This window comes from Protomyctophum parallelum (genome assembly GCF_964188405.1).
Source record: "Protomyctophum parallelum genome assembly, chromosome: 3".
Classification (NCBI taxonomy): Eukaryota; Metazoa; Chordata; class Actinopteri; order Myctophiformes; family Myctophidae; genus Protomyctophum; species Protomyctophum parallelum.
Window position 1 is genome coordinate 10,089,327 of NC_139698.1, and position 16,652 is coordinate 10,105,978.

Genomic DNA, 16,652 nt, shown 5'->3' on the forward strand with positions numbered 1-16,652 from the left:
GCGAGGCAGACATGAAGAGACACGCTATAGAGCCATGGATACTGATCACCGTGCGAGGCAGACATGAAGAGAGAGGCACGCTATAGAGCCATGGATACCGATCACCGTGCGAGGCAGACATGAAGAGAGAGGCACGCTATAGAGCCATGGATACCGATCACCGTGCGAGGCAGACATGAAGAGAGAGGCACGCTATAGAGCCATGGATACCGATCACCGTGCGAGGCAGACATGAAGAGAGAGGCACGCTATAGAGCCATGGATACTGATCACCGTGCGAGGCAGACATGAAGAGAGAGACACGCTATAGAGCCATGGATACCGATCACCGTGCGAGGTAGACATGAAGAGACACGCTATAGAGCCATGGATACTGATCACCGTGCGAGGCAGACATGAAGAGAGAGACACGCTATAGAGCCATGGATACTGATCACCGTGCGAGGCAGACATGAAGAGACGCTATAGAGCCATGGATACTGATCACCGTGCGAGGCAGACATGAAGAGACGCTATAGAGCCATGGATACTGATCACCGTGCGAGGCAGACATGAAGAGACGCTATAGAGCCATGGATACTGATCACCGTGCGAGGCAGACATGAAGAGACACGCTATAGAGCCATGGATACCGATCACTGTGCGAGGCAGACATGAAGAGAGAGGCACGCTATAGAGCCATGGATACCGATCACCGTGCGAGGCAGACATGAAGAGACGCTATAGAGCCATGGATACTGATCACCGTGCGAGGCAGACATGAAGAGACACGCTAGAGAGCCATGGATACCGATCACCGTGCGAGGCAGACATGAAGAGACACGCTATAGAGCCTGTTAGCCACAGTTGCGCAATTGAGTGAATTGTTTTTTCTTTATTGTTTAGTGTACAGTTTAATGGACACTGGTACTTAAGTATACTGTACATACTTTGGGACAGAGAGGAACTGGCCCCTGATGTAATCTGAGAGATATAATGCACCACAGACCTCCAGTATGTTTTAATCTCCTCACTTTCCCATAAGCAATGGAATAGTGTACCTTTATGTTCACTACATTTATGAGAACCACTATTAGTTTTCAGAAAAACGTATGTTGCTGTAGTTAAAATCTAAAATAACACAATAACAGATGCTTTCCCATTTTTAATGGGTTCAATATATTGTAGCTCAGAGACAAATATTGTGTCTTATTGAAAGCTTTTGTTACAAGTTGCTTTGCAGATTTTGATTATTATTACAAACGTATACGTATACTGTAGGTTAACCACGTGAGCTATTTTAGGATTTGAAAACACGGTAACAGACAACAGGTCTATGAACATACTTTGGTGCTTACTGTAAGTAGATTTTGATGCCAATACCTTTGTACTTTTTACTCAAGGAAAACATTGAAATGCAGGCCTTTTATACTAATACAGAGTATTTTTTTTCCTTTTGTATTGTGACCAAAGTTCTTCCTCCTCCATAGTCTCTCTTTTCTCTCTCATTCTGACTCCCTCGACTTCATCCTCCCCCCCCCCCCCTCCCTCGCTCTAGCAATCAATGAAGCCTGTTGCCCACCTGTTGCATCTTCCTTCCTTCCTTCTTTCTTTTGTTTTTTACTGTAACGCTTACAAAGAGGGTGGGGGGGGGGGGGGTTATGAAAGCGGGCACCAGGAGCCCCAGGTGTGCCGGCGGGGGAGGGGGGGGGGGGGCTCCTCCAAAGTGATGTCTGCTCATTTTCTCAGCCGCGGCTCCGGCACGACTCAATGTCGGCGCTAAAATGGCCTCCGTCGCATCTCTGTGTCTGATTTGTGTGAGTTTGACCCTGAGGACCGGCATGAATATGGGAGCGCTAGGAGATAGAGCCTCTGCCGCCGCCGCTGCGTCTGAGCACGCACACACGTACGCACACACACACACACACACACGCAAACACACACGCACACACACACACACACGCAATCTGCACTGGGTCAGCCAGGTTCAAACCATTTGTATTCATAGCAGCTTTTACATTGGCTGCACCACCTACAGTTTTCCATCTAGCTGTGGGACGTGGATGTCTCCTCTGGTCTACGTACACAGTGTTCTCTATGTATTTATGCCAACGTGGCGCGGCGTCTGCAGCGAATGCACACAAAGCGCCGGCCTTTTATTTTATATTTCCGTATACTGTATACTGTACTTGTGATCAACCTCGCTTTCACTTGAACGAGCAATGTTATCCTATTGCAATTGACCCCCTTGTTGTTGTGGCATATATAAATATGAATCTGTTGCATCCCAGAATAGACATAAAATGGACATTTTATCATCCTAAGCCTGGTCGTTTTGCTGCTCAGTGCAAACGGGCTGGCTGCTCCTTTTACCAGATCCAACATGCCCTGAAGGGGACAGAAAGCCCAGAGCAGTTAAGTTTGGAAGACCGTCCTCAAGAATATATATATATATATATATATATATATATATATGGAACAATGCAAAAACTAACCAAAATTAAATAAAATTGCGTGTAAAAATCCCCCCTCTACAGCAGACCTCTTAGTCCTTTTGTTAATGTTATATGCAATGTTCATGCAACGCCTGTGAGCTTGTAAATCAGCTATGTTTGGGGCACGACACATCATCCTCATCATCATAATCATCATCATCATCATCGTTGACAATCACTTAACCCATTCTGGGCGGGAACCCCTGTTGGTGGGAAAATGCCAAAATTGAAAGTGCAAATCTTTGAATATATTCTTTCAGAGCGAAGGTTTTTAACTAAAATCTTTGCTTCTGGGGGGAGTGGGGGGGGGTTGTTGTGGTTCCTCAAATGACTGAATTTTGAAACCGGCATGCAGATAGCAGACACTCAACGGTCCCGCTCCGTCGAGGCGCACACAAACAGGGCCTAATACCACCACTTTCACTGAAAAACATCCCTCCATGAATGTTGACAAAACATTCAAAATATGAATTAATTAATTTTTGTTAGAAGATAATTGCAATACAATTCATGAACGGTTTACAAATTTTGAAATTCAAAGCCAAAAACGAAACAGTACATTAGGCACATATAAAGAGTTGATACGTTCTGTTCCCCAACAAGGCAAAATATCAATAAAATGCATGGTTTGGCTGCAAAAATGATTGTCCGGGAACATACATCTAATGCACTGTATATGCAGTATGTGTTTAGGTAGTGCGATGTGCATGTATGCACACCGTCATTACGCCAGGCAGTGTTACAGAACAATCCGTGGAGTTCGTGTGGCATGTTTGAATGAACATCATGACTCATAAAAACATATTTTACAGTATCTGTCATTTTATATGGGAGATTTCTTCGCAAAAGAAACGACTGCCTGCCTTAACCTATTTTGGGCGGGAACCCCTTTTGGTGTTTCAAGCATTCTGTTATACTTAAACTATTGACAAATCGTAACAATGCGGCACAAATCTTTGAATAGGTATATATTCTTTCAGAGCGAACGTTTTTGTTATTTCGACGTCGGGCCTAAATGGGATAACACATTTGTTTTGTGTTGGAAATGCGATTGGTGGTGGGTTGTATGTGGGTTCTGGCAGACAGCTGTCCCGTTTTTGAACCAGACGGTACCAGCCTATACTTTCAGCCCGTCTGCTGCTTTGACTCTGCATGGAGGAGGAGGTATAGTCTTCATGGATATGTATGTGTCTCCTTCATCTACTCGGTTCTGTATTGAGCAGCAATGGCTTCCCAGTTTTTCTGTTTATATAGAATTATTTGAGATGTGGTGTTTTGGAAGATGTGTGTCAGGCATTTGTATTGCATGGCCTGTCCGCATGCGAGCTGGTGTTTAATGATGGTGGTAGGTAGCAATGCTGTCTGTGTTTTCTTCCTGTCTAGACCACTGATGTTAGTGCGCTTCTCTTTTCAGTTGGTTTTGCAAGATGTTTGACAGCCAGCTCTGGCGGTATACTGTATGTAACGCAAGTCTCCGTCTGCACTGTGAAAGAGTGGGCAAAATAACTACCTGGTTGAGCAATAGCTTGGTCTTTGCAAGCTGAATAGAAATTTCTCTTCTACAGAGTTTTTTCCAAAAGCCCAATAGGCCCTATATGCACATACGCCATTTTGGAAATAACTCGTCCTACTTCCAGGCCTCTTCTGACTTCCTTCACTGGCGTTGCCAAGCAGATCTACAAGCTCACGGCCCGTTGCTTCGCGCCGGCCGTGTTGTGAGCTTGCAGATCGGCAATTTGCACTCTTGCGTAGAGGTTTTGTGGAATCTATGGATTGACTTTTGAATGTTTTCATTTTATTCCTGAAATTCTTTGGACAAATGGTTTGAATCTCTTTTTCATCAGTAGGGGGGGATATTCACTTGTGACCCACAAATGGGTCCTGAACCCATTTGTGGGAGAAACAGTGCTGTAGTGGTAGCCTATTTATCATGTATTGCTATTTCAGGGTTCCTGGTGTTGAGGCTGGGGTGGTACTGTATTGCTTTTTGGGGGGCATTAGTGTAATGGCCATATCGTTTTCCACACCATCCTCTGCCTGCTCCGCTGTGCTCAGGTCTTCCTTCTCCCCCGAGGGTTCGCCACCTCGCTGGGACGGAGAAGATTGTGTGTTTACCAAAGATGCCAAGAGTGATGCCGTCTGGAGTTTAGCTCCTCCTGGGTATGGGGGCATACCTCCTGGGTATGGGGGCATACCTCCTGGGTATGGGGGCATACCTCCTGGGTATGGGGGCATACCTCCTGGGTATGGGGGCATACCTCCTGGGTATGGGGGCATACCTCCTGGGTATGGGGGCATACCTCCTGGGTATGGGGGCATACCTCCTGGGTATGGGGGCAAGGTTGAGTGAGGAAGTACCACACAAAGCACGACTCAAGGAAGACCGCAAGAAACACACAACACAACACATGAACACGCACGCACACGCTACACACACACACACACACACACACACACACACACACACACACACACACACACGTGCACACAGACACATGCATCCTGAGCCCCTGGTCTCCTATAGAGTTGAGCTGTGTGTTGGCTTGGCTCCACTAAGCCGCTGAGATCTTCATTAGGCTGGCAGAGGGGTTGCACTGTCAGACACGGCTATTATCAGGATGATTACCAACACACCACATTCTATCATCGTTACTGGTGTCACGCACACGGCACACACACACACACACACACACACACACACACACACACACACACACACACACACACACACACACACACACACACACACACACACACACACACACACACACACACACACTGGAGCGTATCATCATTACTGGTGCCTTACACGCGTCCAGGGAAGACCCACTGTGTCTGGGGGGGGGGGGAGTGTAGGTGGGGGACAGACAGATTCTGTGTCCTATAAACTAGTCCTCCTTTCCTCTGTGTCTGGGGGGGAGTGTAGGTGGGGGACAGACAGATTCTGTGTCCTATAAACTAGTCCTCCTTTCCTCTGTGTCTGGGGGGGGAGTGTAGGTGGGGGACAGACAGATTCTGTGTCCTATAAACTAGTCCCCCTTTCCTCTGTGTCTGGGGGGGGAGTGTAGGTGGGGGACAGACAGATTCTGTGTCCTATAGTTCTCCTTTCCTCTGTGTCTGGGGGGGGAGTGTAGGTGGGGGACAGTCAGATTATGTGTCCTATAGTCCTCCTTTCCTCTGTGTCTGGGGGGGAGTGTAGGTGGGGGACAGACAGATTCTGTGTCCTATTGTCCTCCTTTCCTCTGTGTCTGGGGGGGAGTGTAGGTGGGGGACAGACAGATTCTGTGTCCTATAGTTCTCCTTTCCTCTGTGTCTGGGGGGGAGTGTAGGTGGGGGACAGACAGATTCTGTGTCCTATTGTCCTCCTTTCCTCTGTGTCTGGGGGGGGAGTGTAGGTGGGGGACAGACAGATTCTGTGTCCTATAGTTCTCCTTTCCTCTGTGTCTGGGGGGGGAGTGTAGGTGGGGGACAGACAGATTCTGTGTCCTATAGTTCTCCTTTGCTCCAGGCCTCCTATCCGTCCCTCCCTCCCTTGTTACATCACTCCCTCCGGAGCGGCGTGATGTTAATTCCCGGTGACGTCTCCTCGCCAACCTGCAGAGGTGGCGGTGTCACCTCTTAACCCATTCTGGGCGGGAACCCCTTTTGGTGTTTTAAGCATTATTATGTCATGCTTTAGCTGTTGAAAAATAGCAGATCTGTGCCGCGCTATGAGCTTGTAGGTCTGCTATTTTTGAAAAATCGTAATAATGTGGCGCAAATATTGAATATATATTCCTTCAGAGCGAGAACATTTTTAACTCAAATCTTTGATTCTGGGCGGTCCCTGATGCAACATATTTTCAGGTGGCGGTCGGCGGCCAAATACATATAATATTTGTGATCCTTGACATGAAATAGTTCGAGAACTACATTGAACTACACTGACATTATAGAAAAATAGGTTTTTCCGATTTTTCAGACATTTTGTAGAATCTGGTCTAAATGGGTTAAAGCCGATGCCACGCTGTGTGTGCACGACGAGCGACTGTCGCAGCGTGACGGCACTGCCCGCACACACACACACACACACACACGTGCACACGCGCACACACACACACACACACACACGCACACACACATGTACGCACAGAGGCGTCTTACTTATAATTGAGTTGAAACAAGGTTGAACTCTCTTAATATAGCAGCCTCCTTCACCTCCTGCAGACAGGTAATTCACTTCACGTAATGGCACGGCTGTACATGCAGCCGTGGTCTTCTCATCCACTAAGGGTCAAACCCGTTCACCGGCTCTGTGCTTGTAGCCTTAGTGCAGATCTGTGAAAAGCAGCAGAATATGCAGCGTTGAGCTTTTCTGTTAACAACCTTAACCCTGCCGTCCCCAATTTAGCATGGATTTGAATATCCGCCCACCAGTGCATGGTTCAAATCCGGTTTAGGTGAGCGTCATTCTAGACGAACACAGTCGGCCATCTTCTGGGGATGGAAACTGGGCAGGGAGCAGTGTTGATTTTGACAGCATTTTTTTTTTTTAGTTTTAGTCATAGTCTCTTGAATAGTGTTCATTTAGTCACATTTTAGTCACCTAGAATGTTTTAGTGTTAGTCTAGTTTTAGTCGACTAAATATCATAAGATTTTAGTCGACTAAATCTTTTTGATTATTGTATGTGTGTGTTTTTACTTTCACGTGCCAATTGTCAATAAAGAATTCAGTCAATCAATCAGTGAATAATACACACTGTACAGTGGATAGAGGATGCGTGGGTTGAGGTTGGCTATTTTCCACACGGGACACCAGCGTGTGACTGTCTATATATACGACCAAAGTTTAAATAAGGCTTTACCCTGCCGGCTGCCATTATACTCTGGTTATTATGTTGGAAGGATACGTTCCTCAGAAAATGCTTTGAGTATTGCTTTTCAAGCGAGTCGATAAGAATTAAGAATTAATGAACGGCCTAATGGGGAATTGAATAAAAGACAAGAAAAAGAGAGATTATACACAGGGAAGGGAAAAAGAGAAATGTGAAACGAAGCATCGTGCACTTAACCCATTCTGACCTGAGATCAGATTCATACGAGGTTTCCGCCGGACACACACTGGTCTGATGAACCCATTCTGACCTGAGATCAGATTCTAAAAATGTCAGTCGTTCTTCGATTTTTCAAAAAATAGCAGACCTACAAGCTCGTATCGCGCCACTCGGTGGCGCGATATGAGCTTGTAGATCTGCTATTTTTCAATAGCTAAAGCATAACATGATGCCGACACCAAACTGGGTGCCCGGTCAGAATGGGATAAGGATATAGCCGTACAATACGAACAGGGAACAACCAAAATTGGAAAATGTGCAGAGTGGGAGCGAGAGCTTTTGTTTGAAAATCTTATTGTATGTGAAGGTATAATATGTCAGGGGCGAGAGACACAGAGACAAAGAGATGGACCCAGAGAGAGAGAGAGAGAGAGAGAATAAAGCATGACTTCTCTGTCTGTCGGGTGGAAACCTCATAAGTCCAGAACTGTTGCTTTTCAGGATTCAAATGACAAAACAGCACAAGTAGCAGATCGACAAACTTGACGTTCTTGCGTGACGCTGTAGTGTGTGATCGAGTAGGGAGTTCATTTACGGGAAAAAACGTAACTCATTTACCGGAAACATTGCCATCTAGTGGCTGAAAAGGACCTCACAGATTGCCACCCGTTCACCTCAGCGTTAGAGCGTCTTAGTTTGAAAGCGGTTTTACCTGGAAGCTGCGAGTCAGGAAGTCACAAACTGCTAGTGTAACATGTCCCGCGAATGTTTTTTAATTGACCTATAGCTAAGCCCCTCCCCAAACTGCTATGGTCCAATCACAGCATAACATGGGTTAGATAAACCTCTCCACCAATAGTTTTCCTATATGATAAAACATTGTTTTAAAAAAGACACACACATATTTTTTTTATTCCAGTGCATATGGCAGGCCTTGTTGACAGATTTGGAAGATATTTTGAAGGTCTGGTATACCAAAAATGAACCAGTATTTAATGTGTAAAATCTATGATATTTACATTGGAATGAATGAGCCCGCCTGGAAATTGTCTTAAGTGGGAGTGTCTAAGTGGGAGAGGGCGCGGCTTAGCTAAAGGTGAATTCACCCAAAACATACATTTTGTAACCGAGGATCATAATATCGTTTAGAGAAATGAGCCGCAAATCAAGAAGAATCGGTCCAGAAGGTGTAAAAAGGCGATCTTGGCGGTAAATTAGTTAACCCATTCTGAACAGGCACCCATTTTGGTGTTGGCATCATGTTATGCTTTAGCTATTTAAAAATAGCAGATCTACAAGCTCGTATCGCGCCACCGAGTGGCGCGATACGAGCTTGTAGGTCTGCTATTTTTGAAAATCAGCAGCGGATAAGAGGTTCTGCAGAAGACGCAGCGGGCTGACCTAGCGTGGCGCTAGAGCACTGAGTCTCTGCTGCACCACGGCAGTGCTGGAAAGTAACCAAGTACATTTACTCAAGTACTGTACTTCAGTGCAATTTTTTTTTTTTTTACTTTACTAGGGTATTTCCAGTTTTCAGTACTTTTACTTCTACTCCACTACATCTGTTGCAGGTCAAGCTTTCGCACACCTCATAGCTGTCAATGTTATTATTATTATGTTACTTTGCATGGCTGTGGTGTTGAACATTTACACGGCTTAAGGTCATTACACACTGGCGAATTGGCGACGCGATATATTCGTGCGAATAATTCGCATTTAAAAAAAAAACAATTGAAGTCCATGCAAGCTTCCACATCAGTGGCGAATGTGCGAATGTGCGAAAATGCGACCGTTTTCGCTTTTATTTGTTCGCTCTGGTGTCGTATTTTGCAGAGATTCGCAGGCGAACTGCAACATGCAATATTTCGCATTTTCAGATCGCTTATTTGCATCGCGTCGCTAATTCGCCAGTGTGTAATGACCTTTAACGTGGGGAAAGTTACACGGCTGACCCACACAGGTGACGGCAATACTACTAATGACCGTATAGTCTTACCGTGTAACATGAAAACTCCTGTCGGGCGGTCGTTAAAAATTGATTTATCCCTCTAGTTTATTTAAATATATATACCGGTAATGCACATTTGCCCAGATTTAGAAGACATTTTGAAGGTTTTGCTTCTGAAATCCCGTCATTTAACATGCATCTCTATGGGTGAGAAGGACAGCTTGACCTGTCTCTTATTCGCTGCTAACGTGCCTATTGGGACAAGACCGGGTTGGAGAGGGACTTAGCGAAGGGCTAAATATTTGAAAACTTGAATTACTGCAGGCTACTTTGTAGATTTGGATTATTATTACAAAACATGCAGTCACCACATGCAGTCATCACTATATACATTTCGGCCATTTCAAAATAGCAGATCCACAAGCTCACAATGCATCGCGATGCGACGCATTGCATGTGATCTTAAAAAAGCTCACAAGATCTGCTATTTTCAAAAATATTTGTATACATTTTACACATTTTGAAAACACGTTACTTTTGAATTTTTAAGTACATTACTGATGCCAATACATTTACCCCAGTAAATTTTACTTGTATAACCCATTCTGACCGGGCACCCATTTTGGTGTTGGCATCATGTTATGCTTTAGCTATTGAAAAATACCAGATCTACAAGCTCATATCGCGCCACCGAGTGGCGCGATACGAGCTTGTAGGTCTGCCATTTTTTTTTAAATCAAAGAACGACTGACATTTTTAGAATCTGATCTCAGGTCAGAATGGGTTCGTCAGACCAGTGTGTGTCCAGTGGAAAACCTCGTATGAATCTGATCTCAGGTCAGAATGGGATAATAACAGAGATATTTCTACAATACATTGCAGTATTTTTACGTATACGAGTACGTTTTTCCCACCACTGCACCCTGGGCGCCATCCCGAACACAATCAGGCCTCCGCCGTGCACCCACTGCACGTTACCATGGCAACGCACAGGCACTGTGTGCTCGGGACAAAGGCTGGCAGGTCCCGTGCGTGTGTGCGTGCGTGTGTGTGTGTGTGTGTGTGGTGTGTGCTTGTATTACCATATTTGTGAGGGGTCGCACCGTATCGTCGATTTTGAGAAAAATAATACATTGTAAGGCCAATTTTTATATTTTCACCCATTCTGACCTGAGATCAGATTCTAAAAATGTCTATTACATCCTGACAGTTTAATTATAACCCATTCTGACCTGAGATCAGATTCTAAAAGTGTCTTCGATTTTTCAAAAATAGCAGACCTACAAGCTCGTATCGCGCCACTCGGTGGCGCGATATGAGCTTGTAGATCTGCTATTTTTCAATAGCTAAAGCATAACATGATGCCAACACCAAAATGGGTGCCCGGTCAGAATGGGTTAAAAACTGTATTTTTTTTTGTTTTGTTTTATAGGCTTGGAATTATGCAAAAAATGATTCCCCGCTTTGTTTAGGATTATACATTTGGAGGGTAATAGCTTTACACACTACAGTTATGCCTTGTTTTTATAGCTTACTTATAGTTGCGCTTGTCGTGCACCAAAAACAAAACGCTAATCTACAAGCTTGCAACGCATTGCACTACGATGTGTCGTGAGCTTGTAGATCGCTAAATCTTGACAATGCATTCAGAAAATCGCTGTCCTAAAATAGCGATGTCCTCACAAGTATAGTAGCGTGCGTGCGTGCGTGCAAAATGTGAGCGTGAGTGAGTGGCGTGTGGCAAAGCAGGCTAGGGCCTCCTGGGGCCCTCATTCGCTCGTCTCTCTCTCTCTCTCTCTCACAGAGACCACAGGAGCCCAGAGAGAGAGAGAGAGAGAATGGAGGAGGGGAAGCAGAAATGATAGAGGGAGGGAGGGAGGGAGGGAGGGGGAAGGATGGAGACTGGATTGGAGAAAGGCAGGGCGGTGCATGAAAGAGAAGCTAAAGATGTTCAGTAGTGACATTGCAGTAAGACACACATAACATACAGGATGTAGCCGTGGTTCCCAAACCTTTTAGCTAAAGACCCCAAAAAAAGAGATTAGACTTCAACCCAAATGAATGAAAATAGCAGAAGGTCAGCAACGCTTGTGAGCTTGTATAGATTCCCATTACTCCTCCAACTTTTATTTAAAACATTTTATTCATGGAAATTTTTGGGCCTTTCGACTCAAATGTTTTTAGCTTTCAGGAAGAAACACAAAATACACGTATATATTTGAATATTATAACCACGTGGTTTGCTGCATGGGGACCCCCCTTGGAACCGCCTCGAGGACCCCTGAGGGTCCCCGGACCCCACTTTGAGGACCACTAGTGAAGGGAAAGAAATGAAAGTACCCTCTCAAAATGGTACAATGACATGGAATTTGGTTTTGACAGAAGTCTATTATGAAAAGAGAGTCTTTCCAAAGAGAGATTTTATTGACTATTAAACTCCCTGGCCTACGCTTTTGACAAAGCGTGAGGACTTGCCATTCTTGTCAGGTGCTGCTATCCATCCTATAACAGCATGGAGGAAGTAGGGGTAGATTTGGAAAACAACAAACTAAAATCGATCCTTTCTCTGTCTCCTCAACAGGTGTTGATCACACTAACAAGGACCTGACGAGAAACTTTGTGAGTATACCAAAATAACCCACTGGTCTCCACTGGTGTTGTTTCTTCATTGTAAAAACACCGCTCCAACTTCTAACCTGTTGTAACCAGGCAGAGGAAATGCGTTACCCGTGGGGTCCGGTTTAGAAAAGAGGGACAAAATGAATGGTGTTCCGGTGGTGGGTTCTGGTTGGTGTCGCATTGTTATTGTTCCCCCACATAACGCGAATCAATTTGTTTAGTCTCACTTACTCGCTAGTCACGACCACGAGTTAAAATTGAACATGGATTACCAAATTATACCAAAATAATTGAATCGATTATACCAAGCTAATCGCATTTTTAACTAGGGGAATCATTTTGGAGATGGGTTCCGGCCGGCTGAGGCCGATGTCCGCTTCAACGGGATCAGAAACCCCGGAAATGGTATTGATCCTGGGCTAAATGTTATTGATCCTGGGCTAAATGTTATTGATCCTGGGCTAAATGGTATTGATCCTGGGCTAAATGGTATTGATCCTGGGCTAAATGGTATTGATCCTGGGATAAATGGTATTGATCCCGGGCTAAATGTTATTGATCCCGGGCTAAATGTTATTGATCCTGGGCTAAATGGTATTGATCCTGGGCTCAATGGTATTGATCCCGGGCTAAATGGTATTGATCCTGAGCTAAATGGTATTGATCCTGGGCTAAATGGTATTGATCCCGGGCTAAATTGATTCAAGTAATGTCTGTTTGTGCTGATATTCACCTCATGTTTTATAAAGTGGTATAGACAGCTAAGATCAAGTCAAATCAGCCTGGGATGGTATCGAATGAAGGCTCATTCATAGTCTGGATTTTCGGTGGTGAGGTGACCACCGCTCCGGTGGGGAGGTGACCACCGCTCCGGTGGTGAGATGACCACCGCTCCGGTGGGGAGGTGACCACCGCTCCGGTGGTGAGATGACCACCGCTCCGGTGGGGAGGTGACCACCGCTCCGGTGGTGAGATGACCACCGCTCCGGTGGGGAGGTGACCACCGGAGCTGAAATAACGCTGAGCGGTGGTGAGTAAAAACAGAGCGAAGGGCTGGGGCGGTGGCGGTGGTTTGCTCTTCACCGCGGCTCGTGACGTCATGTTGTGGTTCGGTGGTCACCTCACCACCGAAAATCCAGACTATATGTATGAGCCTTTAGTTGGACAGATTTGATGCGTCCTTCATTGGCCCAGGTGAGTCCCAATGAGACGGTTATCTCTATTTAAAGGGAGCCCCTGGCCAACCTGGCAACACCAAGCATGGATTACAACATGAAATACAGCTTGTAGTAACAGCTTATAGCTTAGCCTTACAGTGCACTGACACACATCACCTGAAGTCCTTTGAAAATCTACCACAAACTGACCCTGACATGAATTACCGTGAAACGTTGAATACAAAAAAAAAACACATTCATGCACATGAAAACCCTGCAAACAACTTTGTTTATGCAATTCCATCAATCTACAGTAGCAATCTGGCTTGCAGATAAGCACACTTACAGTGTAGCACACTATAAGCATTTATAATCGGTTCAGGGGTTGCTTGGCTTTACTGTCTCATTGAAGAGTGGTGTTGCCAAGTCTGCTTATTATAAGGAGGGGGGGGGGGGGTGTTTCTAAACGTGTAGTTTCTTATTTTGGCTTAGTTCAATTTAACCATGTTAACCCTACATACATCCGCTATTTGAAAATAGTACAATCTACAAAAAAACTTGAATAAATAAAGAAATCTGGAATGTTTTTTAAACATTAATGCAAATCTTGTGTGGGGGTCACTGGCACAAAATATGTCTCTGGCACCGATGTAGGGTCCATTGGGCCACGCGGGCCGTGGCCCAGTCAGTTTAGAGCTGGCCCAGTCTAACTCTGAAGAGAGGGGGCAAAAAAACAAGAAAAACTAAAAAAGATATCCTACTTTGGCAGCCCTTGTGCATGCAAATTTCTGTTTAGTATAGCAAACCACAGCATGCAAGCCGCCTTTGTTTTAAATGATCCCCCAAACCGTTCACACTTCACACCTATCGGCCGGGGATGCCCCCCCCCCCCCCCCCCCCCCCCGCGCGATTCACGCTACACGCCTGGTCTGTGGCCAACACGCATACACATAAATACATTAACGTGGGGGTCTTTGACATGGAAATGTTTGAGAACCACTGCTCTAAAACAACACGAGACAATGAATCGACTGACCTGCCACATTAGTCGCTTCTTATTTTGGGGCTCGTTTCCATAGTGCCTGTTTCCCTGGCAGAATCTGGCAACGCTGCTGAAGAGCCTGTTGGCCGCGTGGCGCTCTGGCGGTGGAGTGGCAGAGTGCTGATTGCCACCGCCTTGTCATTTATAATCCAACAGGCAGATCGAAGCAAGCGGGCCAACATGTCATTTGTCAGAGCAGATTGCGTGGCAGTGATAAAGCCCGTCTGAATGGAAAAGAGAGGGAGAGACGAGGGCAACGGGGAGAGAGATGTGTTCCCTTCATTTTTATTATGGTGCTGTAATTGCGGCCGCGTGCTCCACAAGACGTATAGCAACCCCTCCTACACTCTGGCAAAGATTACTCACGGGAAACTTGCGGGGAGTTTTTGTTAGGCGGACACGCGTGCCCGCATGCAAGTGCACTCGTACACTCGCACTCATATACTGTATGCCTCAATTATCTACTACGCGTAAGTTATGTGCGTATGTACGGATTTCGTAGTACACAAACACACACACACGTGCACGTGTGCACACAGTGCTCAGTGACGTAGAAGTCATTGTCCTCTCAGGCAGGAAGAGATCACAAGGACGGTCAGATTGCCGTGTTATACAGTGGAGAATTGTTCAGTAAAGCATTCGGTACTGATTCATCATGTTCACGTTCATGTCCTGCATTGTGTACTCATCACATTGTGCTCTGTCTGTCTGTCTGTCTGTCTGTCTGTCTGTCTGTCTGTCTGTCTGTCTGTCTGTCTGTCTGTCTGTCTGTCTGTCTGTCTGTCTGTCTGTCTGTCTGTCTGTCTGTCTGTCTGTCTGTCTGTCTGTCTGTCTGTCTGTCTGTCTGTCTGTCTGTCTGTCTGTCTGTCTGTCTGTCTGTCTGTCTGTCTGTCTGTCTGTCTGTCTGTCTGTCTGTCTGTCTGTCTGTCTGTCTGTCTGTCTGTCTGTCTGTCTGTCTGTCTGTCTGTCTGTCTGTCTGTCTGTCTGTCTGTCTGTCTGTCTGTCTGTCTGTCTGTCTGTCTGTCTGTCTGTCTGTCTGTCTGTCTGTCTGTCTGTCTGTCTGTCTGTCTGTCTGTCTGTCTGTCTGTCTGTCTGTCTGTCTGTCTGTCTGTCTGTCTGTCTGTCTGTCTGTCTGTCTGTCTGTCTGTCTGTCTGTCTGTCTGTCTGTCTGTCTGTCTGTCTGTCTGTCTGTCTGTCTGTCTGTCTGTCTGTCTGTCTGTCTGTCTGTCTGTCTGTCTGTCTGTCTGTCTGTCTGTCTGTCTGTCTGTCTGTCTGTCTGTCTGTCTGTCTGTCTGTCTGTGGGTCTGTCTGTGGGTCTGTCTGTCTGTCTGTCTGTCTGTCTGTCTGTCTGTCTGTCCATCTGCCAGGAGGCCTGTGCCAGTTTGGACCTGCGCGGTTCACACGGCCTGACTCACGATCCCATGCCTCTCAGGGACGAGGAGAATGGGTAATGAAAGCCTGCTGCCATCCTCTTCTGTTTCTTGTAAACCCTCTCGTCTAGCCCATTTTGGGGCGGGAACCCCTTTTGGTGTTTTAAGCATTATGTTATACTTTAGCTATTTGAAAAATAGCAGATCTACAAGTTCATAGCGCGGCACCGAGTGCATTTTAGAAAAATCGTGAAAAGGTGCCTCAAATCTTTGAATATATATATATAGAGAGAGTTTCAGTTTTTAACTCAAATCTTTGCTTATGGGGTGGTTCCTGGAACGACATATTTTCAGATGGGGGTCGGCGGCATATTACCTATAATTCTCGGGGTCCTTGACATGAAATATTAAGAACCACTGATACAGAAACATGTTTTTTTCAGAAAGAAATACATTTTAAAAAAGACCGACCTAAATGGGTTAGACTATAGTAAACTGGACCTGGAGTGGGTTAGGTACTAGAACTGCTTTTTTATTTCCCCTGTCGACACCTTAAAGGGACACTTCACCCTTTTTGCAAAAAGATATATGTTAATGACGTTTAGAAGCTTTAGAACACTTTCCTGGGGGGCTTTATGTATGTAATATGTGGTTTTAGATATTTTAGATTGTAGCAGTGAGCCTGTTGTCTCTGATGTCATGGACACTGGGCTCACTTCCTTCCTGGACTACATGTTGTCTCAGTAAGACAGCTCTCCCCCTATCCGCAAGGAGGAGCAGTGCACCAAAGAATTATGGGAATTGTAGTCCAGGAAGGTAGTGAGACCAGTGTCCATGACATCAGAGACAACAGGCTCACTGCTACAATCTAAAATAACTAAAACCACATATTACACACATAAATACCCCCAGGAAAGTGATCTAAAGCTTCTAAACGTCATTAACATAAATTGCCAAAATTAGACGGATCTACAAGGTCACAACACGCCACCACGCCACATGCATTGT

At 45.5% G+C, this 16,652-nt stretch overlaps 1 protein-coding gene across 1 annotated transcript in view; it reads left to right on the top strand.

Moving 5' to 3' along the window:
- LOC310856530 (PC3-like endoprotease variant B) overlaps window positions 1-16,652 on the top strand; it is a gene marked incomplete at both ends in the record, with an annotated part of 134,370 nt that overhangs the window by 105,659 nt on the left and 12,059 nt on the right. The window contains 2 exons of the mRNA XM_083762002.1: window positions 12,038-12,075; window positions 15,642-15,721. Coding sequence (XP_083618128.1) covers window positions 12,038-12,075; window positions 15,642-15,721 — 118 coding nt within the window. The remainder of the gene's footprint in view (window positions 1-12,037; window positions 12,076-15,641; window positions 15,722-16,652) is intronic.